The 26444-nt window shown below is 38.1% G+C and overlaps 1 protein-coding gene across 8 annotated transcripts in view; it reads right to left on the bottom strand.

The window, feature by feature from the left end:
* The window catches only part of ZPLD1 (zona pellucida like domain containing 1), a 123800-nt gene that overhangs the window by 12459 nt on the left and 84897 nt on the right, over positions 1-26444 (bottom strand). For 5 of the 8 annotated variants that reach the window (XM_040705255.2, XM_046898571.1, XM_040705248.2 and 2 more), the window contains 5 exons: positions 18242-18441; positions 18036-18151; positions 7924-8037; positions 2517-2737; positions 107-288 (listed from right to left, as the gene is read on the bottom strand). In XM_040705255.2, the coding sequence (XP_040561189.1) occupies positions 107-288; positions 2517-2737; positions 7924-8029 (509 nt within the window). In that variant the 5' untranslated portion in view covers positions 8030-8037; positions 18036-18151; positions 18242-18441. The remainder of the gene's footprint in view (positions 1-106; positions 289-2516; positions 2738-7923; positions 8038-18035; positions 18152-18241; positions 18442-26444) is intronic. The other 3 variants (XM_046898564.1, XM_046898557.1, XM_046898573.1) reach the window with 2 other exon arrangements.

Here is a 26444-nt window from a genome sequence, read left to right as displayed (position 1 = left end):
ACAGTACTGCTATGGCATGCAAATATTTAGGTATGCACAGATACAAATATATATGACCTTATACAAACATGGGAATGAAACACATAGGAATGAAAAGGACACTTACGAAGCAAGCTGGGTATTGTTAACCAGGTACTCCAGTGGATAGCTACAGCTAAATTTGTACAGAAGCCCAGGTAAATAGCTGATAATAGTTGGTGGGTCTGGTGTATCTATATAGCCCGAAACATTACCTATCTGTACCACTGAGATATTCCCATAAGCATTGACACCTCGAGCTGAGGACACCTATTGAGGGAGATAGAAAACAAGTATTACCAGGAAGTTGAACACGGGACAAGAGGTATACCTAAGAACAATGATGCTTTACCCATCATTTACCCAGAAATATCTTCAGGAAGATCTGTTGAAAATGAATTTGCTTTATGAAAACCATGTTGCTTATGTTCTGCCTCTAACCTCCCAAGGATCAAGCATATACAGTTCATAGGGGATAGCACTTCTTAAAACACAGATTTGAGAAACATTTGAGTAAAACTGATTAATCCTGCTAAGCACTTTCTCTGAGCATTCCCAATGAATTTGTGTGTTTTACTGGACAATGCTGAAGGAACTTTTCTATTACAGTGCCAATGGTATGTGACTAATTATTCAGTCAATGGCAGGAAAATGCTCAGTATCAGATTTCCCAGTCTGCCCCTTGCTTAAGAAACACAACCTAGAGCACCCAGGTAGCATAACCTGCTACTGCTGTTTGGCTTTCTCCCCATCCCATTCTCCCAAAAATCAAAAAGATTTGTATTCCCTTTGCTTATGTGGAAAACAAGTTTGAAGCCCTTCACTGTGAAAAAGAGCCAAAAAGTTGCCTGGGCTTTTGCAACTCCATTGTGGGAATCCTAAAACTTCCATCTCCTTCATCCTCTTTGTGGCACGGCATGCAGAGACAGGTTGAGGAGAATTTTTGGTTATATTTTTATCTTGTGCAGCCTTGTGGGAGTCCCACTGGAATCTCCAATCTGCAGTTGTTTGGATTGATCAGACAGCGTGTTCTTAAAGTTATAATCAAAGAGCATGTTCTCAGAGTTGACAATGTGACTGACTCCACACGAAGAGCAAAAGGTTCCTTCCTGTCAACTTCTAACACGGGTGATGGAAGCTACTCAGAGACTGTGAAAAGTGAATCTTGAGCTTGGTGAACTGGGTTTTGTTGAAATTTTTAAAGAAAACTCAGCCTGAGGCAAATAGGTCAGGGAGCATTTTGAACAATTCAGCACAGTTTGGCAAAATTATTAGCAACTGAAAACAGCAGGGCTGTTATGGAAACTGACAGCTAACTTTGTATGAATTCCAGGTAGAATATAAGCCTTAAAAATAATACATTTTTACACATTTTTGTTATTTATTCATAGGCAGTTTGATAAAAACAGTGAAGACGTGTACAGGGCAACATACACAACTTGTACAAACTCACTCTCCCTTAGTTTTGAAGGTCTAAGACCCTTTCTTTTTTTTCTTTTCTTTTTTTTTTTTTTTTTTTGGACAGTCATTCACTGGTAGATAACTCCTTTTCAAGGGAATGAAATTTATACTGGTAGGAAACAGGGTTTGAAGTCAGTTCCTGGATCAGATTCTGGTTTGAAAAACTAGTTAAAGGTTACATTTACTCATTAGTTGCATAAGGATATGCATTGTTCATGAACCAAGCAGTAACAAAATGTAGGCTCTGAAGTCATGCCACCAGACAAAACATCATAGCAAAGATTGACATAGCACTGAGTAGAAAATCTGAGCTGAACGTACAAATCTGAACTTCAGGCCCACACCTTGACAGTTTTTAACGTATACATATATATATATATAAAATTAGAGTGCATAGGTAATTGCTGTTAATATTCAAAGTGTGCTTGAAAACTTCAGTTTGTTGCCAGACAGTTCCACAGAGATGAGATCCTACAAGGAGGTGCATGCCATGAGAGCACTACTTGCAGAGAGATGCCTGCTGTGAGGCTTCTTCCCTCACGGGACCGAGTCCTCTAACCAGATTATTTCCCCTGCAACGCTCAGCCTGAAGGCCCTGCCTTACCGCAGGATATACAGGATCAGTCAGCAAGCCCTTTCACACGAGATCTCAGAAGCACCTAGACTATAACTCTCATCCTCTTAAAAATATTTTCCTTTCACTTCACAAGCAGGTATTTGGAAAGTTTCAGGAAAACAAAATATGTTCAACAAAGGTTTTAAGAATGCCTTGTGAAAACATCTTTTTCAGTGAAAAAAAATTACTACCATGAGAAATGTACCATCTAATCAGAGGGCAAATGTGTCCCATCACATTTTCTAGTTAGAAATCAAGATAAATTTTCAGCTCTCTCTGGTTTTCTTTGACGTATGCGTTATATTGCTCACTGGGAAAGACAATACAAACATTATCCATAAAAGATGTAATGCTGTCAGGCCATTCACTTGACCCTATGCGTAAACAGCCATGCTACAATTTCACTTTGATTTCATCTTACCACTAACGTGTTTCCACAGGATTCCAAAGTACTCAGATTGATGATGAAAATGACCACTGCTGGAAAGGTGTTGTTATTGATGAACCCCCTGCAGTGAGCATCCCCATGCTTCCCATTCAGTGCCAGATCTGTTTCAGAATAACCAGAGAAAAGAACTGTGCAAAAATTTATCTTCATAGTAATCGTCTGTACTCCACAGAAAACATTGATATCTCGTTCAGCTGCAAGAAAAAAAAATAGTAAAAGATATTGTAAAAAAATAATACTATATATATATAGTATTTAAACTAAACAGCATATGATTATTGCAGCAATTGGTCTGGTGTTATAAATTCCTATCAAATCAATTTTTAGACCTCAGTCATGGCAAAATAATGGAATATAAAGAACAGAAGTGCATTGTTCTGAAAAACAAGTATATCTGAATCTACAGCTTCGCTGAAGAAAAATAAAGATTAATACAGTAAATGTAGTCCACCATGCAACAAGTCATCCCCAGCAAATCATTCAGTAGCACTTTCATTAGTTGAAGCACTGCAAAGGATTGGAAAAGTGGTTAAATATCTGGAGTTCGATTAAGCAGCCCTCATCTGAAACAGCAAATTCCCAGCAATTTTGAGAAAACTTGGAGGGAAGCTCTGCCCCTCAGTCCACTCCAGATGGCAGCTGGCATGGAAGTGGGGTACATTTGAGGCTGTCTGGAGTCTACTTTGTACCAGACCACAGTCTCAGGCTGTGCAGCAGACAATGGATAAAACCACAGAGTGTCTTGCAATCTTTCATTCTGTACATTATTACAATACAAAAGGATGTAGATTGCCTAGAACATGACAATTGTTATAACTAATCAGTTTTTGAACAGCAGCAAAATGCTGATGAGTTGATGGTTGGACTAGATGATATTAGCAGCCTTTCCAACCTTAGTGATTCTATGAAAGTCATCCTTGGATGAATGTATATTTATTTAATTTGAATATACTGAGGACTTTTAGGCATTTGAATAGCAAAGTATCAGGTAAGATTATAGGGACAAGAGATGGCTTCTTTGGGTGGAGAGCTAGCTGTTACAATAACTTTTCTACAAGCTCTTCTTGCCTTTAGACAATGGGGGGCATTTTGTTTGGGTTTCTTTTTTTTTCCTTAAGTGCTCTGCAAAAGGTGTACTGCATCACGTTAAACACAGTCATTACTCGTTTATAGAACTACGCATTTATTACACCTGCTTAAACATTAAGGGCTATTAAAAATTGCAGAACAACTTCAGTCAATACTATGCCATTAAGCCTGCTGAAATGAATTGTTTCACTGAGCTGACAAAACAGAGAGGAAATGAAATCTCCATTATAATGAACTAGCTCTTCCCCCATGGTACAGGAGCACAAACAGTTTAATTTAGACAGCTTTAATGGTGGCTTTAAAGCCAAAACAATCAAGTGCAGAAAATAACAGGCTAAACTCTGACCTGAACTAATGTGGTGATAAACGCTACTCGCTGGGTGTAAATTTGGGCAGAAAGGTACTGGAGGCAAAACATAAGTAGAAGTGATGTGGTGTGATATTCTCCTTGTTTATACATGTACGTATTTTCACTAACATAATGTACAAAGATCAAAAAGCATGTCTTGGTATTCACTGCTAGAGGACTGTTATAATTCAGTTAATGGGTATACTAAGGTAGAGGGGACAATACAAAATACGTAACTAGCAAAGGATACGCTTCTACGCTTATTTAGAGCAATTCACTGATTGTAATAAATTGCAGGATATAATATAAAATAGCTCACTTAATTTTATAACTCACTCCAAGCCTTTTAAAAAGCAGGGTGTTATTTTTCCTGTTATGGTACCTTTATAACTCGCAAAATTCTCATTTGACACTAATGGAAATGGGACCATACGGTACAATAGCCACTTTTGCAATATAAAGGCGAATAAGCTGCTTTCCTAAACTGAACCTTTTTGCTAACTGCTTTTCAAGGACATATTGTTATTAAATCTGTCCATTCCACAACTCAAAAAGCACAGCATTTGTTTAGAAGCAATTCTGAAACTAAATACAAACAGATATAATGCCCCTTTAGATGCTAAACAGCTAGCAAGTTTTTTGGGAATTTAGAAAGTTAAATATTACTCCTATATATGTATGTTTGGACAAAAATAGTTGCATTCCTGTGGTAAAATCTTCTGGTTTTCTAATGAATACAGATGTGATGGCTTGGCAGTAAGGTCACCCAGCTGAGACTTGATGGGGCCTTCAATATAAAGGCCTCTATCGCTGTTGCGTACAGGCAAAGCACTTGGCCTCTGACTCAAACCACACCAGCTTGCCATAGGCAAGAGTACTCACAAGAATGTCACGTGCAAAACAGCACAACCCATGAGGTACAGAGATAACTATAGCAACAGAAACCATCTTGAGTCAAGGATGGACTCATGGCAGCATGGGCCAAATGTTGACAGCTCCAGTACTCACTTCTGCCTGGTGCCCATCCGTACACCACCAAGGCTTGCAATGCAGCTGACAGTAAAAACACGCGGAAGACAAGCATTTGCCAGAAAACTGCTGGCAGAAGTCATTCCACCAGAAGAAGCATGCAAGGACATTTATAGCCCCAAACCAGCTTTTCTGCAGAAGCCTCTTCTTTGATTAAGTCACAGCTTCAGTGGTGAATTAAAATGCGTGAGAGCGTGTGATATAGCAGCAGCACATTCTGGAGATGAACTAGTTTTACAGAGTTGCAGTATGTTCTTTCAGCAAGAGCCCTGAATCAAAATTGTGCATTTCCATCTGAAGACAGCTGCACTAACATGGCTGTACACTCCAAAAGCCACCTAAAAGCTATGCTCCACTACAATGCAGAACTTAAGCTTTTTTCTTCAGGCAGCTTTCTGAAGGACAGCAGGATCTGACCTTATTCCATACTCAAGAATACATCTGCCTTTCAGTACAAAAAGTCACTGAATTTTTGATCGACCAAGTGCGTTTTTGTCTACAGCCCTGCTGATTACTGCATGCTTACTCTGTAAAACAAACCTGCAAACTGCAGAAAAAAATAAAGTCCTGTCTGATTATTTATCACCCTGTTTATGCAGCACCATCCCTATGCAAAAGTCATCTAAGCAGTGAACGATAAAAGCACAAACAAATGAAAAATGGATGAGCTCCGAGGGTCTTTAGGAAGGCTTAATTTCTCATCTTTGCTGAAGACAAGCTTCCTAAACTTCTGTTCCTCTCAGCATTAAATAAAAGAGCAAACAACTTCAAAAAAAATCAATGGCTTCTGAGGTATCTGCACACCACAGACCTCAGCTAGAAAGTCCACTGTCACTTCGTGTTTGGAATTTCAGCTGACAAAAACAAGTGCTTCTTACGAGGAAAAAATAAGGAACAAGGAAGAAAATCCTACCCACAACCAAACTCTACAAGGCAGTATCTCAGCCTCAAAACACACTTATTTGACATGGTCTTCTTTATGACCTCTCATTTTCCCCTTACACCTGAATGCTGAAGGCTGTCAGGTCTGCACTCACACAGCCACAGCCTGAGCCAAACACCAGGGCAGCAAGCACAGGAAAAAATGAGCCCCTCACTCCCTGCACAGGCTTTGGCCCATCTTCTGGGGTACTTGAACCCATCAAACAGAGCTCTGGGGGGTTTATGGAGCTCCACCAGCCTCTATGCATCACTTAGCAGTCCCTCTTGCACAGAATACCTGTCATACTCTGGGACAAAAGTATTTTGTTTTTTCATCTCTAGCTCAAATACATGGCTAACATAAGCAGAATTATTTTTCTTTCCTAGTTCTCAAAATCAGCACTAAGACCATTGATTAAATTTCAACCTTTGAGTTTCTACTGCTTGAGATCACAAACAGAAACGAGCAGGACTCAGCTCTCACCTGCTATGGGCAGCATGGCATGATTAGAATTTACTTAAAAAAATAATAAGGTTTGCTTGTAACCTAAACAAATGTGCCCGAGTCTCTGGGATTCAGCAGGTATGGAATCTGATAGAGCCATTATTACGAGACAGAACTGTAAGTAATCCCTAAATACCCACAGTAAGAGCTGGATTCATTTTGTGGGTATCACATAGCAAATATAAAACCATGGCACGAGGTTAGTGCAAAAGGTGACCAGAGAAGCTTTTACAAAGCATAGAAAGAAGAATCTAAGCTTCCCTCTAGTGGCTGCAATCCTCTTAAGAAGTCTGAAACGGGGAAAAAAAAAAAACCAACATGGAAAATGATGAAAGGTAGATCTGAGATGGGTGGGCACAATTAACCCACACTTCTTAGTCAAGCCTATAAAACTCTAAGAATAGAAATACAGAAGTAGTTTGCAAAATTCAGCTTAACAGTGATTTTTGTCAGGGATGAACAAAACATATATCGTCCATTTTGCATGTCCTGTATTTCTCTACTTTTTGTATTCACATCAATCAAGGGAGAAAAGATTCGAAAACATTGGTGGTCTTTTATATCAGCAAAGCACCTAGCAGCGTGGTAGTAATAGGAAACAGTGAAAACAGATTATTTAATGGAAGTGATCTTTCCTGAGAAGAATCATAACTATTATTATTCAGAAGAAAAAGAAAAGAAAGGTATTACAGCATAATGATGAGAGTTCATCATTTTACTGTTTGATTCCATCACTACCTCAGGAACACAAGATGTGAATCAGTCAGAATCAGCCGTGCATTACTATTATTCTGACTAAGAACCCACAGAGGCAGGAAGGATAAACCATGTAACAGACTAACAGTATTCTTTAGCTGAATAAATTCTGATAGATATATATATATGTTTCTCAGTGCATTAACAGTTTTGGACATCTGATGTCCCTAGAAAAAATTAATTCCTATTTTCTTGAGGCATGAATATAGATCATCTATAGATGCATCGCACTGCTTCACCTGCCTCCAGGCAAGAGCTTAATGGTGAAGTGAGGTACTGAATTTTGCCATCAACTTCATTTTTGCTCAAAAATACCTATCTATTTCTGTATTTCATTAAAAGGACATAATTATTTCACTCAGATAAAACTTGAAAGAAAACCCAGTTAGAAGTTTCAGACTCTTATACCTGTAAAGAGCATTTCAAACAACATTACTTCTGGTGAATTTCTTGAACAGGACAGAGCTCTGGCAAAAGGAGGTCAAAGCCCACTGATGTGAAGGTAGTTGTATTCGTTAATACTAGGCTGGATTTGACCCAGTGTGCAATTAAGAGTATAAAATGTAACATTACAGGAGTTTCATTGTCACTCAGGTAGTTGATATTCACTTAATGTGAAGCCCTACCCCTAGGCTCCAGACAGATTTAAAGCTCTGTATTTAAAAATAAGTACTGCTTTGAACCAAGACAATAAAGAAGCCATTTAGAAAAAAAGTCTATTAAACACTTACCAGGAAACCTGCTATGGAGGTTAGCATCACAGTTGTAGCCGTTGAACTGAGCAGTCACCGAAAGCACTTTAATCGTCAGCAGGAGCAGTAACCATACCTGTTCCATTGCAAAACCTAGCAAAACATTAGGTGGTTATTACACACATCTGCTCGTTGAGTTGAAGATGCTTACTGCAGACATTTTACCACTCGGGAGGTGATGGCCTCCAGCAAAGGAATCATAGATAAAGCTCACAACCGTATGAGAAAGAGGCCACGGGCAGCTGGGCCCATTTCTCTGTTTCTGAGCTTTTAATCACAACTTGCAGCAAATAAATGCTCATGATTGGTATAAAAGAAAGAAAAGGGGGAAAAAGTCCCCTAAAATCTATTGATAGATTAGGAGAGTAGTTATGCAATTCAACATTGGAAGGTTTTTTTGAAATTTCAGTGTAAAAGTCCATTGAGAAAGATGAATTAAGCAGAACAATGTTTTATTTCAGCCACGTCCTTGAAAACTGTACAGATAAATGTCTTTCTGAGCAATTCTCGGGCTCAAGGTCCTGGAATAAAATCAGTCCATGTCTAATTGCCAAAAATCTGTTCTTTGAAGCATGCATGCAATTGCACTGAGCTCAGGTAAGGAGTTGGCATAGAAATTACATCTACTTGAATCATACCTGGCAACCAGTCTAGAAGGTCAGAACACATGAATTTTTCATGTCTTGAATAATTATTCTTCCTAGGAGGAATTCTCCAAGGTGTCATATTTATGATATTTAGCACAATCAATAAGCATCTGATTCATATATTCATCAGAAATATCTCAGAATACCAGGGATTTTGTCCATGAATCTAAGCCTTTCTTTTTCTTTTAATTATTTTATGAACAGAAGAATCTCTGCAAACCTGAAGCAATACTCTGTTTTCCCACAAAGGAACTGGGCAATTCTGAGAGATTTAGGAGGTTTGCTATCTCTAACATGACAGCAAGAGATGCTAATCATCACATTTCTCTGAGAGGAGAAGGAACGTTCAGAGACACAGCACACTCCCATGCAGCCTTGGAAGAAGCTAGCAACAGCGCATGGGGAGAACGTTTGGGACAAACTCCCACTTTTTTATCTGGATCACTCATGACTGTACAGGAGTCTGGGGTTTAAAGCCTTGTGCTGAGAGACAGAGACCTACACAGAGCATTCCCAAACGCTCCTTGGCAGCAAACAAGCCAGCTAGAACTAAGCACTGAGCCACGCACTACTGAAGAAGCCAAAGGAATGTCCCAGTGTCACCAGACAAGTCCAGTCATTCACTCTTACTCAATTCTGCCTGGAAGTACCTGGGATTAAAACAGAATTGGCAGCACCAAGATCCTTCTAAGCATGCATGTTGATACTTGGACTTTATCTTTGTTGATCCCAGCCAACTGAAGCTATTCTGTTCTTAATAAGTCAGGTGCAACTTTTGCCATCCTATCCAAAAGCAGCTGTGCTGTGTCACTTCTTCTTATCTTTCTGATACAACTGTCACCTATAGCAACAATGCAACCTTCTTTTAGCCTCAAGTGGATACAAAGCTCTAAATAAAACAATTCTTTGATCCTTTAATCTTTTTTTCCCATTAAGCTCCTGTGGAGGATGACAGCACTTTGCGGCTAATGCTGACCAAAAAAAAAGTGAGAATAAAGAAAATAAAATTCTTAACTAGGTTGCTATGAAACCTCTGCAATTTCATGATCTCCTTACCTCATCCGTTACTCTCAGTGAGAATTAGGGTGTTTGGGGTTTTGGTGGTGGCTGTTTTTTTTAGAACCAGAAAAATTCAACCTTTATTTTGTGAACAATTTTTACTGTGAAAAACTGATGTTTCTCCAGCATATTGCAGACTTACCTCTGCTTGTACAACCGTGATTTGGATAAAATGTCTGTTTCTGTTGCTTTGTAAATGAGATAGTTTCTGATGTCTCTATAAATCAAGGGCAATTTACCAAGATCTAAGCCTGACTTCCATTTCCTAACTACTACAGTATTTTTTTGCTACCAAAAAAAAAAAATGTATATATACATATGTTTGAAAAGAATTTAATGAAAAATCACACTGACAAAGCTGTAACTATTATTTTAGATGAAAAGCACATCTTCAGGTAAATTCTAAAATGTTAATTATTAAACTTCTGTTGCTGTGCTTCGGTGGAAGGAGAGATGATTGCTAAAGACCAAAACTGAATTAAGACATTAAATATTTATAGCATTAGTTCTCCAGTCGCATTCAGAGCGAGTCAAATTTTAACACAACCAATAATGTTCTTCTTGCTCTCCAACTACTGACTCATCTGCATATGGATAAGCACGCAGATCCACCGCACCAGTTGGGATGACTCCTGCTGATCTCAGTTAAATAAGTTAGGAATGTGCATTATTTTTTTATTTCTTGCAAGAGCATTGCAGGGCTAGAAAATACCCCGAGAGGCCAACTTCACCTATCCATTTACCATCGTAAGGATCAAGGCAACCACTCCTTCTCAACTTGCTCTTAAAATGTTTCCAGCAACTTCTCACTAAAAAATGCTAAAACCTCAGCCAACCAAATGTATAAGTCATCCAAATCAAAATGGCTTCAAGCTGCGCCAGGGAAGGTTCAGGCTGGATGTTAGGAAATACTGCTTCTCTGAAAGGGTGGTCAGGCACTGGAATGGGCTGCCCAGAGAGGTGGTGGAGTCACCGACCCTGCAGGTGTTCAAGAAATGTTTGAATGTTGTGTTGAGGGACACAGTTTAGCAAGAACCATTGGTGATGGGTGAATGGTTGGACTGGATGATCCTGTGGGTCTTTTCCAACCTTAGCAATTCTATGATTCTATGAAAAGATTTGTACCATAGAATCACAGAATGGCTTGGGGTGGAAGAGACCTCGAGGATCATCAAGTTCCAACCACCAACCATACAGACACTGCTTAAAATTTCATCCAATCATTTAATCAAAATGGGACTTGTCTGTATATGCCTATAAAATGAAATATCCACACAGAAAAATGAAAGGTAAAACTCAAGCCTCAGGAATAGGGTGATTTATAACCCATAAATCAATGTGTTCATAAGAAAGATAGTAAAGATATACATCTGCTTTTTTCCCCCCTGCTCTTTAACACGGAATGGAGTTCTTCGGGCCATTTTTTGAAGGTTACAGCACTTTGTTCTTTTCAAAAATAAAGTGCTTTCTGGTCCAGAAACAAATATATTTGTCTGTTAAAAGATGTTTTCATTATTCCAAAGACACAAACTGCAAACACACACACACACAAAGTGTTCCTTCACTCCAGGTTTCACCAATGTAACTGAAGTACTCTTCTGTTTTCTTCAACTCTCATTCTCCATTTTCTCTGCTGAGTATCTTTGAGGATCTTTTGATGTTTACATGATGCACTACGTTTATGACACTCAGTGTAGTGTCTGAACTCAATGAAATGCCCAAATCAAGGAAAAAAAATACTTTCAAAGTCACGTAAATAGCTTTACTTAGTTTCTGCTCCTATACCAAAGGATATCTTCCAAACAAGGTTTAGTATTTTCTATTTATCAAGTGAACAGTTCTTTCCATTGATTTGGAGATGGAGGTAAGCTCTGTGTACAGGACTTCCATGTATACCAAAAAAGCTCACATGGCAACTATCTCAAGCATTCATAGTAGAACAGATCTAAAGGATGAGTACAGATGAAGAGATAGATTTGAAGACCTATCAAACACAGTTAATTAATCATTTCAGAGACTGTGCATCATTTAGATTTCTAAAACAACCAACTCAGTGAAAAAGCAGCTAAATATATTTGGGTTCCAATCTACCAAAAGGAAAATAAATTTTCAGAATGCTGAAGTAGACAGGGTATGAATTTCTGGGCAACTGGATTTGTTTATATATCCAGCACCAAGTCATATCTGCAGGTCTTACTGTTCTGTGCTGTATGTCATTGAAGAGTACAAAGAGGTAACAGTTGCAACATGCATCTCTCAATTTAATTGTTATTATTCTACAAAGACCTTGTCCCTGATTTCACAAATGTTGCCATGTCAGAAAACCCTCACAGAATTCCAAAGTAAAGATGTTTGCAATTTAAATGAAAGCCATTCTGCATTCAGCTTAGAAATACTGTAGACATGCAGTGACTAACCTAAATTCATTCTCTTATTACCTGACACTTAATTCGATTGTTCTCTTATCCTCTCATTTTTAAATGATCTTAAATGATTCTCCATTTTGAACAGCATTCATTACTGGTTCAGTCCTTCATTTTTATTTACATTCACTTGTGAGCTAATTTTGACTTTTGTGCTTAATTTTTATTTCAGATATTCATCCAATATTTTATAATGAACTGCTTATAACCTGATGCTTGTTCTTCGTTTTCCATTTATGGAGAGGCCATGCTACAGAATAATACAGTGATATTTATGTATCTTGACTGGTGCAGAATAAAACTATCAGAATAAATGTTCCATTTACAAGTATTTTCATATAGATCTATTAACTGACTAAAGGCTCTCTAGCAACATACATTAGGTGTCTGCAAGTAATGGATAGAAAAATGATTGCTTTTATTTAAAAATGTTTTGAAGTAATCATGACATTGTTCAGTGAATGCTACTACTTATAGTAATTTCATGACAAAATAGCTCCTTGTCCTTTTGGTTTACGTCTGTCTCACTGTTTAACTTGCTTCTGCGTTTGCACTGGAGTTGTGTGTTAACTGTACCTCCACCAGAGATTCCAGAACTGCTTTCCTTCCAGACGTACACCGGACCATTTGCACTTAAAGGTAATGGGACAAACAAATCCAGAAGAATAATTCTCTGCACCCAGCCCTTCAGTTGAACTTTCTCATTCAGTTCCCGTATCTCACCATTACAGATTATCCAGACCGTGCTTTCTCTGTCATCACCCTCTTTGCATCCTTGACTCTTCTGATGCAGATAAATCAGGACTTGGATCTTTACAGTATCTGTCTTGAAGACAAAGTTACCAAATGACGTAATTCCTGGTTTTGGGTTTTTTTGTTTGTTTGTTTGTTTTTTTGTTTTCTTCCTAATGGAGAGTAGAGTGCCTGAGATGCAAGTAACTTTTTAGGGACAGGTTTCCTCTTTAATATTTCTGTCTGCTTGTGAACAACCTTTTGTGTCAAAACTTTGGAAAACAGACTTTCTTTTCTTATGAATGCTTCAGACTTCAAGATCCCAGTACCATGCTATTTCTGACATCACGCAAAAGCTGCAAAGGTGAAAATATACGTACAGATACACATACATACATAACACACACACACACAGATAAGTATCTTCTAATCAAAACAAAGCTGATGACAGTCATAAACCTGCAAAACAGATCGGATGTTCCCAAAATTATAGCATCTGAAGGGACTCAGCACAGGAACACAAGCATAATAATGACAACACATACAAGGAAATAATAAAACTAAGAACACTAGAAATCAGCTCATCCATGAATGTAAAAAATGCATCTGATTTTTCTCTTCTCAGCACAATGGTAAAATAATTTTGTTTTAAATAGGCAAGCTAATCTCTCTACTAACTATTCAGAATACAAACAGCAGTGGTGGACTATACGGAAAAGACCATGCATGAAATGTACAGGTGTATTTAGGCATATAGTCGCTTTCAGTATCAATTACTTGGCCCCCGAAATGACTCATGCACGTTTTCTAGTCATACATTTAAACTCTATTCTTGAGATTTAAAACAGAAATTCTGGATCGTCTCTGTACTGTATCAGCTTTGTAATTAGTAGTGGGTCAGAACTCAGAGCACCAATCAAACCAAATAGGAATTGTACTTGATGAAGAACAAATCACAGACAAAATCTCAAATGTCAAGATGTTTGGTGAATCAGTCAGATGCCTAAGGTATCCAAAGAAAGTGAGACTGGGAACAAACTGGGGAGGGACTTTTTTTTTTTTAATAAAGGAAAATAAATCAAATTTTTGGTTTTATTCTAAAGTTTTAGGTTTTTTTTCCTCCAATCCCTCTACAACAACTTCTTTCACTTAGGCTAATAATAATAATGTGTGTGTGTATATATATATATATATTTTTTTTTTTTTAAGAGGTAGATACGTTAATTTTCCACAAAAGTAATCCATGTCAAAATTACTAGAATTTAATCTGGAAGATGGTCAGTTCAGAAAGCCTTCAAATTTGGACCAGCATGCTACAATGACAATGGAAATTCAAGACCATTAAATATTAGTGTAGAAGTAATACATAGCTATCTTCTGAACTAAAGTGTAATAACCATTCTAAGCCCTGCTGAACAACAAGAGGCTGAAAGTCTAGATCTGGTTCCTAAAGACATAGCTCAGGTTATCTTTTGTGAACCGTATTACTGTTAGTGAGAATTAAACATGTATGTTGGGTAGATAATATTAAAGCCATGCAGTGCCCTTCAACCTATAAAATCAGTATAATGCATACTGAGAGATCCACAATAGCCGTGGTACATCCACAGCTTCACCCCGTAGCCTTACGTAGGCAAAAGTCTAGCTGAAACTTTTTTATTACTATTTTTTATTTTCCATTCTAAAGGCTAGGGAAATGTAACCACTGTACTATATATTAATAGTAATAATAATAATAAATTATATTTTAACAATTCAAAACATTAAGAATAATAATAATCATTTAAATGCCGTACTTCAGCATACAAGTCTACTTGCATCCTTGGATGCATTGAGGTTTCTTTATTATTATTCTGTTCTGAAAAGAAATCGACTGCTTATTTACAAAGTAAAAAAGAGAAACAGTGGTCAAATGAATAGTACAACCATATGAAATATTTCCAAGGGATTTATACAAAATAGCACAATGCCTTTCAAGGCGATAACAGACTAGAAGTGAAACAGTCATTAAAGCACTTTAAAAAGCTATTTTTGAACAAGTCATCGATCCTGACAGACAGTCTAGATCTGTTTAAACTCTCCACTTAAGATAGTTAAAATCACGATGCAAGCAGTTTACCTCTTATTCTGTGCTAAACAACAGTACAACAGTTCTTTTAGTTGCTTACTTCATCCATGAGTGAAATACTAATATTCTTCAAAAGGGCTGTTTCCTCCATGCCATTCTATGTTATTTTTACTGTAGTTATACTTAGTGATCAGTTGAATTTTAAGTATTGCCAGAATATTTGTTTTTTTTTCCCTCTCACAGAAATGACCTGAATAAGCAATTCATATCTCACAGTGTTTCACAGAAAACATTGCTAAAACCCTTCCAGACATTTCTTTTAACACCCTAAGGCTTTTGAGAACGCTAGTGTTTTCCAAATCATAGCTATTATATCATACAAAGAAAGCACCAAAACATTATGTACCAGATAGATAAGCCAATTCAAATTTCTGTTTGAAATGCTTGATTTACAGATGCCTCAATAAAATGGGAGAACATAAATTAACTTAAAGCTTCAGATATAAAAAAAATCCAAAAAACAAAAAAACAAAAACCAAACCAACTGCGTCTCTCAAGTCACACAAGAAAGACCAATTTCTGTGCTGTCCTTCCAACTTGTGGGAATTACCATGGGTTTCCATGGGCTATGAATTGTACAACGCTGGCACTAAGCTCAGATTTTAGAGGAAAACAGGACTGAAGGAAGTGATCTACTGTCAAAGCTTTTGGACTAGAATTAAAGCATTTTTGAAAAATTCTCTGATTTCACATTATCTACTACATAACCAAAAAAAATGTGTCAGACTGAGAAAAAGTAAGTAAATTCAGAATAGAACTTGGAGACTATTGTAGTGATTTGAAAAGATCATTTTATTCCAAATCTGGAAATCCTTGACAAAGCAAGACCTCTTTTTCATTACTAAAACTCATAATTTGATGTTTGCTCTGTATTTCATTAATCTTGAATTAGAACTTAGATTCTTTGTGCAAATTTGGTGGGTTCAACACAAAAAGCCAAGAATTTAAACCAACTGAAAACAGACTTCCTATTATAGTCACTGCACATCTGACTTGCATCATAAAGTGAAAATCACTTTGTATTTCTCACTTTCGTCGCTGAATATTATAAAAGGAAAAAAAAAAAATCTATAGTTAACAGTTAAAACTGATTACAAAACAAGTTTAATCACATAACCACCAGCACCCACCTATGGACTGGCTACAACATGCAGAAGTATCTGCAATGAACACAATGACAACAGAATTTTGAGTCATTGGCTAACTACACTGACTACGTAGAGAAATGGTTTGATTTTGCTCTCTTGCACCTGTTCCACATTGTGTTCGTCTTTCACTTTTAGCAGAGATATTGCAATTTGAAGAACAGTAGGAGACTAAAGCAAGTCCAGAATCATCTTAGGCAAACACAAGCAACAGTTGTGCAGTTCTCTGTATGGGCAAACAGGGACCGTTCCTAAAGCCTGGAATGAATAGGTTGTTTCTAGGTTTAAAGATATTCAGTACAAGCACATTCAGTCTACTGATTTCTTTTTCACATCACTGATCATTATGAGGATTCCATCAGCTAGCAAATTTACAGAGACTATCAAATCATTTGATATAGGCCACTAAAGAGTCGTCACATGGTAATGGCCTTCAGTTGCCTCTAACTATGGTATGGATTCAAAAACACCAATACAGCAATGAGACACTTCTAATCCTACTGCAAGCCCCTAGAGCCTTGCAGTCACATGGGCAGATAAAGATCTAAATGACTATCATTCTCCTTAATTACTCTTTTTACGCTTTTGAAGAGAGCAATATAAATATAAATCTTCAGTAAATAATGCTTGATGTCACTAGCAAGTAGATTATAGTGCAGCCATCTGTTTGCAGTTCGAAAAGTTACCATTAAAATAAGACTTCACTGACAAAAAGCACCAACAGTTTACGCTATCAGATTGACTTCAATTTCCTGACTTTTAGGAATAGAAATTAAGCAGTAAAGTTATAGAATGCCACTGCAGAATGGTACAATCTTATCTAATCCCTAACAGTTAAACAAATATGGGGTAAATAATGCTGCTAATATCTTGGTCTAAACAAGTATAAAAACCCACAGGCTTCATAAATGTGTGAAATGAGAGAGCACTCACAGTGTTCCAAGGCTTACATTTGAACAGAAAGAGATAAGCTATTTTATTTTACTATGAAATAAAAAAAGATTTGCTTATGAATATTTCTTTTACCGTGTTTCGAGTCCCTCTTATAGCCATTTTGGACTTATTACACAGTTTGAAGTAATTTTTAAGCCAGCCTCTAAAACAAGCCTGCAGGACATTGCTCAAGACCGAGCTAAAAGAAAGCAAAACATCACACACTATAAAAAGCATTCCTTGATCAAAAGAATACAAGTAGGTTGAACAGTCCCTTCTGCTGCTTCTCTAAGACCACGCTAAAATTTCCTCTCACGGTGCACACAGCAATTAGAGTAACTATGTCAATTTGGACTGTATCAGTTCATCAACTTAACTAAAGACTTGATTTCAAATCCCCACTATCTTCACTCATGAGTATATTGTCATTATTAATACTTTTTTTAAAAAAAATAATGAAAGGTGGTGCAATTATCATATCCAGCCAGCTTTGTTACTGCAGACAATGTCATTTCCAATCAGCAAACCCATGTCATTATATTGCGGAGAGAGAGAGATAAGAAGTCTCGCTTATCAAAATTTTCTTCCATCAATGCAACGATTGTGGAAACAGGCAGACTGACACCACAAGCTGGATAACATTGTCTCCCTCAAGAAATTTGTTGTTTTCCTCCTGAAAGCAAAACGAATGGGTTTGACATGCATTGGTAACCTCAAAGATGTATAACCTTCCTCCAATCATATTAATGATGTGGGTCTGGTCTGGGTACCTTTAGGTAAAAACTAAGTTGAGAAAAAAAAAAAAATACCTCTTTTCCCAGTCAGATGATAATTTGCCTTCCTGTTTTCATTATCCATTCCCTACATAGTTCTTCCCCAACCAATTCCCTCTGAGATTTTCCAGTGAGATTAAACTTGTCAAACAAGTGTTAAAATGATAACTTTTTCTTTTTTAAATAACAAATAATGTGAAATTTTGCAATATTTTACTAAGTTCTAGTTGGCTGGCATAGTGGGCACTTACCCAAATCCCCTGTAGCTGTTGAGTCAGCTGTACTCCATCTATCCTGTGCTCCTGCATGTGATCAAGTGTTCAACTTCTCTGTCCTGCAAAACTTTTCAGAAAGCATTCTGAGCCTGCTGGTGGGGGAAAAGAGACACTCATTATGAAAATTCTTTTAAAAATAGGTCTGGATTTTAAATGGGAAAATTTGACAGGTCTCAGAATACCTTACAAGTCTGTTCATCACCAGGCTGAAATCTGAGCAGCATCTTTATGGTGCCTTTTTTCAATTCTCTGCCTCTTTTTTTCTTGCAGCCTTTTGATCTACTTCCCTCCACTTGTACGAAGATCTCCAGAGGTCCAAGTGGGGCAAACAATCAATGTGAAGAAATTATTCTGTCATCAGCTTGTTGAGGGAAAACCTTGTCTGCTTAAAAAGAGGGGTGGGAGGAAGGAGACAGATGGAAGCACTGAGATAGGATCAGTAACTCAGCTGCATGGTTATCAATGCCCCGTTGTGTGTTGTGAGAAGTGTCTAGTTTTTTCAATTCTGGGCTAAATTCATAGTATCCACAAAACAAAAGCAAAAAGAGCGACATTTCACGCTGCGATGAAAATGTGATATGGGGGTGTCACTATGAATACAGGTGACAACAGAAAGATAATTACCAACAGGACATCAATGCACACAAAGCCAACTGCATACAAAGGCAAGATCAAGCTGCTAGAAACTGAACCTGCTTCATAACATCTACTCCCTGATCCTCAGGACTTAGAGGGGGCAGAGGGAGATGTTTCACTCCCTTTTGTTGCATTAGATTTTTTTTTTCTCCCTCCTGCCTCTTTTCACCTTCTCCCTTTAGTTTTTGTGACAGCCATCTATGCCTGTAAGCTTTCATTATGCCTTTGGGCAGATAAAACTGTAGTCTGTAGGCTTTGGCATCCCAGAGAAAGCTTTGAGGTGTCTGGATTTGTTGGGGCATAGCATGGACAGTGAAGCCTAGCCTTTGCCATGTCTTCACTTACACTAGCTGCTCACAGACATCGATGCTGCTAAGCATATCCACAGCGACCCTGGCTAGCCTGGATGAGTAGTGACTTGGTGGCCCAATACGCTGACATCCCCAAGTAGGCCTGCTCTATCAGGCAAATGAAAAAAGAAAGCAGCAAAGCAGGTTTCCCATTGAACAACAAGCTCCCTCTTATATAAGCCATGTGTTCTGCACCCATGGGAAAGGTGGATCATCCCTGGTTGCTCCAGATCCAGGAAGGAGAGCCCACTGCTGCTCCCCCATGCAGGCATACAGAGCTTTTGCTGCTTCCAGCAGTTTTGCTCCAGAAAGAATCATTTATAATATACTCTCAAGTCATCAGACATCAGAAGGTTTGGGTTTTTTTTATACCTGTAAGTTTCTAGACCTATTTTCAGACACATCCTATAACATTAATGTTGGTTTGGCTGGGTGGGAGCTTAAGCAACTAAATCCAACCCTTCAATACAAGTAGTACAATACAGCAAGGACTAGGGTAGCCTTGGACTAGTGAAAAGATAAAAAAGGGAAATGAAGCAGTGACAAGACCTTTACTTCATATTAAGTGTTTAGGCAGGTTTGATGCCTCAAATCACAAGACCACATTGAAGTACCTCAATATAATACTGGTTTCACAAACAAGAGTGTTAAAGCATGGTCTTACCCTTGAGAAGGTTTCTAAAGCAGGAATCTCGGTTAAAGACACCTATAAAATCAAGTTATCCCCTGCCTTATAGCCTTCAGATGAGTTTATTAAAAAACATCAAATCATGTTAAGACACTGTGGGCAATTTCTCTCCATTTTCAGTGGCAGGAAGTACAACTTCTGCCAAGTTTGTACTGCTTCCTTCCAATCAAGTCCTTGCCCAACATCACAGCTGTCACCTCATCTTTCTCTCGCTGTTTTTCATAGAATCATATAATCATTTGAGTTGGATGGGATCTTTAAAGGCCATCTAGTCCAACTTTCCCACAACTAACAGGGACACCTACAGCTAGTTCAGGTTGCTTAGAGCCCCATCCAGCCTGACCATGAATATCACCAGGGATGAGGCATTCACCATCTCTCTGGGCAATCTGGTCCAGAGCCTCACCAACCTTATTGTAAAAAACCTCTTCCTTATATCCAGTCTAACTTTTTGCACTTTTAGTTTGAATGCACTAGGCAGCAGGATAGATCCTTGCAACTTTAGCTCACACCAAAAAGCAGCCATTTCAGGAGCTATGCACACTGAGGAATCATGGCTACACACTTTCAGGAGATTTAATTCTCCCCATCAGCTGCAGGAGCAGCTTGGCTGGTGTGAGCACACGTCCACCTCTAAGCAGAAATGGGTTAAAAGCTGCCTGGTCAACACAGCTCAGGGGAGCCTGCAAGACCAGCCTTCATCCTGGCAGGTCATAAGTCTTCCAAGGTCTATCAGCTAGGCAGTTCATCATTTTGCACCTCTACTAAAGTTATTGCTGACCTTAACTGAGAAGCACATGGTGAGATGAAAGTACAGTTAGCTGCATTATCCCATCCCCAGACAGCTCACACAGTTTAGGATTGCAGTAGCCTTACCCTCAATCCATTAGAACAGGTAGGAAGGAACACAGCTACAATGTATTCAGAGAGTAATTAGTTGACACATATTTAAAGGAAGCAGTGAACAAATCTCTGCGCTTTCTAGAAACAGCACTTCACTGCTATCCCACGATAGTATAAGCAATCTGAAGGATATTCTACATGTACCCATAAAATCCCAAGTTGTTTCATGTTTTCTATAAATAATGGCTTTTAGTAATTTCACAGCTACATAATGTTATCTACGCTTTAAAATAAAAAGAAATCCTTGTGTTCATTAACATGAAGCAAAATAAAACAAACTTAAGTATTTCACCATTAGCAATATGAAGGGATGTGCCCCAAACCATTCAATTCTCTGAACTTATGCAATTTATCTGTAGAAAAACAATTTTTGCTCTGTAAAATATTTAATAGTTTTACAAGCTTTTCAGCATGAATTCAAACAGTCATTCTGGTCAGAACAAATATAAGAAAAAAACACTACAAATATATCAAGTGAAAAACAAAGAATAATGTCCCAAATACACTTCATTATTCGTATACTTAAAAATTCAAAATCTGACTCTATTCCATAAATCCCTTTGCCTGCCTCACTATTTTGAATTTTTTATTTTATTATTATTATTATTTTAGATAATAACAGCTGTTTTTTCTAAGCAACGATTGTAGAAAATTTCAGGACACAATCTGATTGCAAATTTTAGTGACTCATCTAAAGGATCTGAAGGATGTCAGGAGCTTTCTCTTTTAATGTCGACACAGACAATAAATAAGTAAAGCCATTTCTCTCCACCCTCTCCTTCAGGACGTGGAAAGTTCCCAATCACCCAGAATTTGTTGCTGATACCTAAATACACACAGGGAGACAGAATGGATACAAATGAATGGAAAAATAACTCAGAAGAAGAGAAAAAAAAACTGAATCAAAAGGGGAAACCCAAAGATTCATAAACAGCTCATATGCAAGCTAAACTGTACCGCTGTTTGCCCATGCTATAAATTCTGAATCCACTAGACTTATATTTCTCTTAGAAAAATAAATAAAAAGAATATTATTCCTAATCAGCCAAAGGAAGAATCTTCCCCTGAGCTACTTATATCACAATTATCCTCTTCTGTAGAGCTTTGGAGATATCCTAGATTTTCTTTTGGCAGATTTACATCAGTATCAACTTCAACATTAATAAGAAATTCCACAAAGCCCAACTAGATTGCTAATTTGTTAAACAGGAGGAGAAACAAAAGACAAAAAAAATGTCAATGTTATATTTGGGATATGTAGTGGCATACATAGACATATAGGCATACACTTGGAGTTGTTTTGATGGAATTCTTCTCTACACATAACCATTATTTATTATGCCCCCTCTTATCTGCTTCTTTTCCAAACAGGTCTACAATGGTACCTCCTGCTCTCCTTACGACTAAATTGCAGAGGCCTACAAACATCTCCTGCACTCTCCTGCTTTGTTTTCTCTCATAACTAGCTTTATTTGCATTTTAAAACCTTCACACTTTCGCTTTTCTAATCACTTCTCAGAATGAAGTCCATATTAAGCCTCTTCACATAAGAGATTTGCACTACTACCACTTTTCTGTTGATAGGGCAAGAGAAAGGGCCTCAAGTTGTGCCAGGGGAGGTTCAGGTTAGATATTAGAAAAAAAGACTTTTCTCAGGAAGAGTGGTGAGACATTGGAACAGGCTGCCCAGGGAGGTGGTGGAGTCACTGTCCTTTAGAGTTCAAGAACTGCGTAGACATGGCACTGAGGGACACGGTTAATGGGTATGATGGGGATGGGTTGATGGTTGCACTTGATAATTTCAGAGGTTTTTCCAACCTTATTTATTCTGTGATTCTTTCCTAAAAGATCAGGTGTATTTCAGAATCCAGTTAATATAGAGTAGCATCTCATATTGTCCTTATGATATGTAGTCAACGCCTGCTGTAGCTGCAAGGAAAGAGGTTTGAAAAGAACCAGTACTGCAGAAGATATTCTTCCCTAGCAGTATTCAAATACCCTCACGCAAACACACAGCTTAAAAACTGTCATCACTATTTATATTATGGGCATCTAGAGAGTGTACCAGTTTTAAATAACTGAAGAGTATTCTGCCTCAGAACCAACCAGTTCCTATCCTGCCAAAGCAACGGTAATTTAAATCTCTCTAATGCAAACTGTTAGAAAAACAGGGAGCACGTGAGAAAAATGATCATGAGATTATGTTTGTAATGAAGCATCACACAGAACCCAAATCCAGTTTATGCACATCTTTACCAAAGGCAAAAAATGCAACCTGAACAGATTGTAAATAACCCTGGCACCAGTCTTATCTGCAGAAAGACCACAGAACTAGGATACATAAATCCCTGTTAGTCATAGCAGTGCACAACAACATACATCAAAGGACTGACGTGTTTCCATAACAGCAGAGGTAAATTTACAAAAGAAATGGTTGTGGTTACATATTGTGAATTGGGACTAAAGAAAAAACAACATACAACCACCCATGAGACTACATTCAGCTTCTCCAGATTTATTGAAAATAACCTGATTTGCAGCAACAAATATTTCTCATAGCACTGTATAAAAAGCATTAAAAACAGTCAGCTTCTTGCATTAAAATATTTTGTTTCACAGCTTCTCTGATTTTTTTGTTTCCTTGTTTTAGATCCATAGGATACTGCACACCTGAGCTTTACCAGGGGTGCTCAGGAAAATAACTTTCATGTTGACCATATCAGATCTAAAAATAAACCTGGAATCACACTTTACTTTGGATTTACATCGGGAATTTTGCTTTTTCCTCAAATCGAACAACACTTATATTATACATTACACTTATATTAACTCTGAACATCATACTCTCCTACCTCTGACTGCAAGACATTCATTTTTGAACCCATTTCCAAATTTTAGCTAAATCTACAGCCAACATTCCTTCCCTTTAACAACGAGATTATATCTAATATTTCTCATTACTTTAAACATTAATCCTCCACAGAGGCTTGCAGATTTTCAAATGAGAAAGGCTATTTTCAATCTGAAAGCAACATCAATCCGGCTGTCTTGCTTTACAGCAGAGCCCTTCCTTGTTTCTCTGCCATTAGTTTCTTAAACTAAATGCAGATGTCACCAGCCTTTCTTTAGAAAAAGCAAGTAAGCGTTCCATTAAGTACTTAGAGGAGTGGACAGATTCTCCCATTCAGCTGGTTCCCTACACACTTGCTGGTGCTGAACAGCAAATCTTGAATTTCTGAGAAAGGGCCGTCACAGAGAGGTTATTTTCCTCTAAGTGGTTTCCTTCTTTCACTTGTTCTCAAGTTTAGTGCTAAGTTGCTGAAAGATTACCTCATTCATATGATTGGGAGGACTGTTAGGCTCCAGAGCATCGGGTGAGTGAGGCAATAATTATTTGTTTGAAAAATACAGGTAGTTTTGCCTGCATTGCAAAGAAACATGCCTGAGTTTTTCATTATTCCAAGGACAAATCCTGTAGCTTATTTCCCTTTCAGAGGCATAGTCCATGCTCACAGTGGTGGAAAATTACACAGAGATAGTCCCAGTCACTGCTCACGTTCAATAAGAGTCTGAATGGAGCTGAAGCAAATGGGGCTGCCTGCCCAAGTGTATGCTGCTACTGACTGCATGCACACATACACGCTTGGGCTTCTCAAAGGAGGAAAACGATCTCTACGTAAGGTAGGATGTGAGTTTAATGTACTTTAGCATACCAGCCAAACTCCCCATATCCCCCGGGCTAGCCCTTCCTCTGCTGTGAGGTTTTTCTTTTTTGGAGTGTGGTTGACATTGCACTAGGAGCTTCCTTTCAGTTGTTTTTCTGGTTTTTAATGCATAAGCATTTATGTTGTTTTGATGCTTTTTTAGAGCTACTTTTATTTAAGAACAATGCAAGTTCAATAGCATAGTAAGCACAGAGCTTCCCATGTTTGTTCACGCCACAGATAGATTTCTAAAACTACTTTCCATGAGCTTTTTCCTAGGTCAATACAATCCCTGTTTTATTTACTAGGATGATTTTCTGTCATTTAGTGTGAAATAACTTCAAAACCCCAACAGCATCGAGAGTCAGAAAACTAATCAAGGAGAAAGAACAAGTGAGAAGAGATCAGAAGGATTTTTACACGTAAGAGTCTCGACCCATTCCTCCTAGGCAGTACTTGGTACCAGAATACAGAACTGCAGACTACCCCACTAGGAAGAAACAAAGCTCACTACATGACCTCTGTGAACTGGATTTAAGATGCATGTTCATTATGTTGCAGAGGGGATGTTCAAGAGGATCAATATGCCATTGAGATAAAAGAATGGTATAAATTGTCCTGAGAGTTGCTTAGAATATTCTTTACTGTCAGCCTGGGAATTAAAAACAGAGCAAGAGGCATATTAAAACTGTGCTTTTATAAGCTTAATCAGTAGGCTGGAAAATGAGTTTCACAAAGAGATAATGAGCTCCCAAATCATAATTTGCCAAGGGTGCATCGATTTCACTGGTCTTCAGATCATTTATGAGCATCCAGCACAAGAGCACCTTTCTGCCCCAGGCTCCCAACAGGCAGAGGCATGAGCCAGTGAGACTCCACCTACGCAAGTCGGATTTACAAGCTTAATGGCTGTGCGAGGTACAAAAAGGTCATCAGTTTTGGATCTACTCAAGGTGGATGTTTTGTGGTCTTTGCTGAAGCTGAGAAACAAACCGTTCTCACTGCGTATTGAATAAACATTCTGCTTCCCTTTTGAGTCATTTTCAGAGATAGCGAAAGGCTAATCTTAACAGTTAAATCGCAGAAACAGCCATGCTGCCACCACTGTGGTTCTACCAACCCTACAGTCACTAGTTTGTTACTCCTCACCCTGGTAACTATCAGGGCATTTATGTAGTACATGAGAGAGTAGGCTGAAGGTCTCTCCTCTAGCTCAAGGGAGCATATTCCCCTGGAGACAGCTCTACGAGGTCAATGAGCAAAACTTACTCAGGGGTTAGTGACAAGTCACCACCTGAAATGTTTACAGACTGTGCAATGTTGGTTATGACAACTAAGAGAGAACAGTCCAGCTTAGCTGTAGATCAGTGCCTAAAGCACTGCCCTGAGAAATAAGTTAAAATCTATCAGAATAAGAAATGCATTAAACTTGGTCTTTTACATCTTAGTCAAGTAGCCAGACCACTGGACTAACAGAAGGGGCCATTGCAGAAGCAAGTTTCTATCATAGCATCTAAAACTCGCTATATATTGCAACACAGGAGCGACATAATAGACATAGAAGAGTCTTCCCATTCAAATTCACGTTTGACTTCTCTCATCACAGCACACAAGAAAGAGCCACATAAGTACCTACAGTCTTGCCATACTGAGTCAGCCTTGTTTCTCTCTCTCCACCATCATCCATCAATAAGAGCCCTATGCTGAGTGTACAGAAGGGATTTTTCAGGTGAAAGTTTGGAATCAGAGACAACAGTCCTGTCATCTCAATCCCCTATCCAGGCTCTTCTTTTCATTCATCTTATTTGCAGTTTGCACCAAAACGTACAAAGCTTTATGCTAACCCCTTCTGGCAGGTTGGGACAGCTGAACAGATAAGGGAGAGTTGTTAATTGTTTTTTGTTGTGATTTTTTGTTGGGGGGGGGGGAGGAAGGTTGGGTATTTTATTGGAAAAATTCATTATTAAAAAAAAAAATCTTGTTTCATGGGGATAGGGGCTCCGGGACTTGTGTGCAACTTTTCTTCCATCCATTCTGCAAAAGTCTGACATTCTTCCTTGACACTAAAATTTAGAGTGAAGATGTATACCCTAATCTTAGTAGT

This window comes from Gallus gallus, chromosome 1 (assembly GCF_016699485.2).
Source record: "Gallus gallus isolate bGalGal1 chromosome 1, bGalGal1.mat.broiler.GRCg7b, whole genome shotgun sequence".
Taxonomy (NCBI): Eukaryota; Metazoa; Chordata; class Aves; order Galliformes; family Phasianidae; genus Gallus; species Gallus gallus.
The sequence above is the reverse complement of the archived record's forward strand: the minus strand, read 5'-3'. Positions and strand labels throughout refer to the sequence as shown.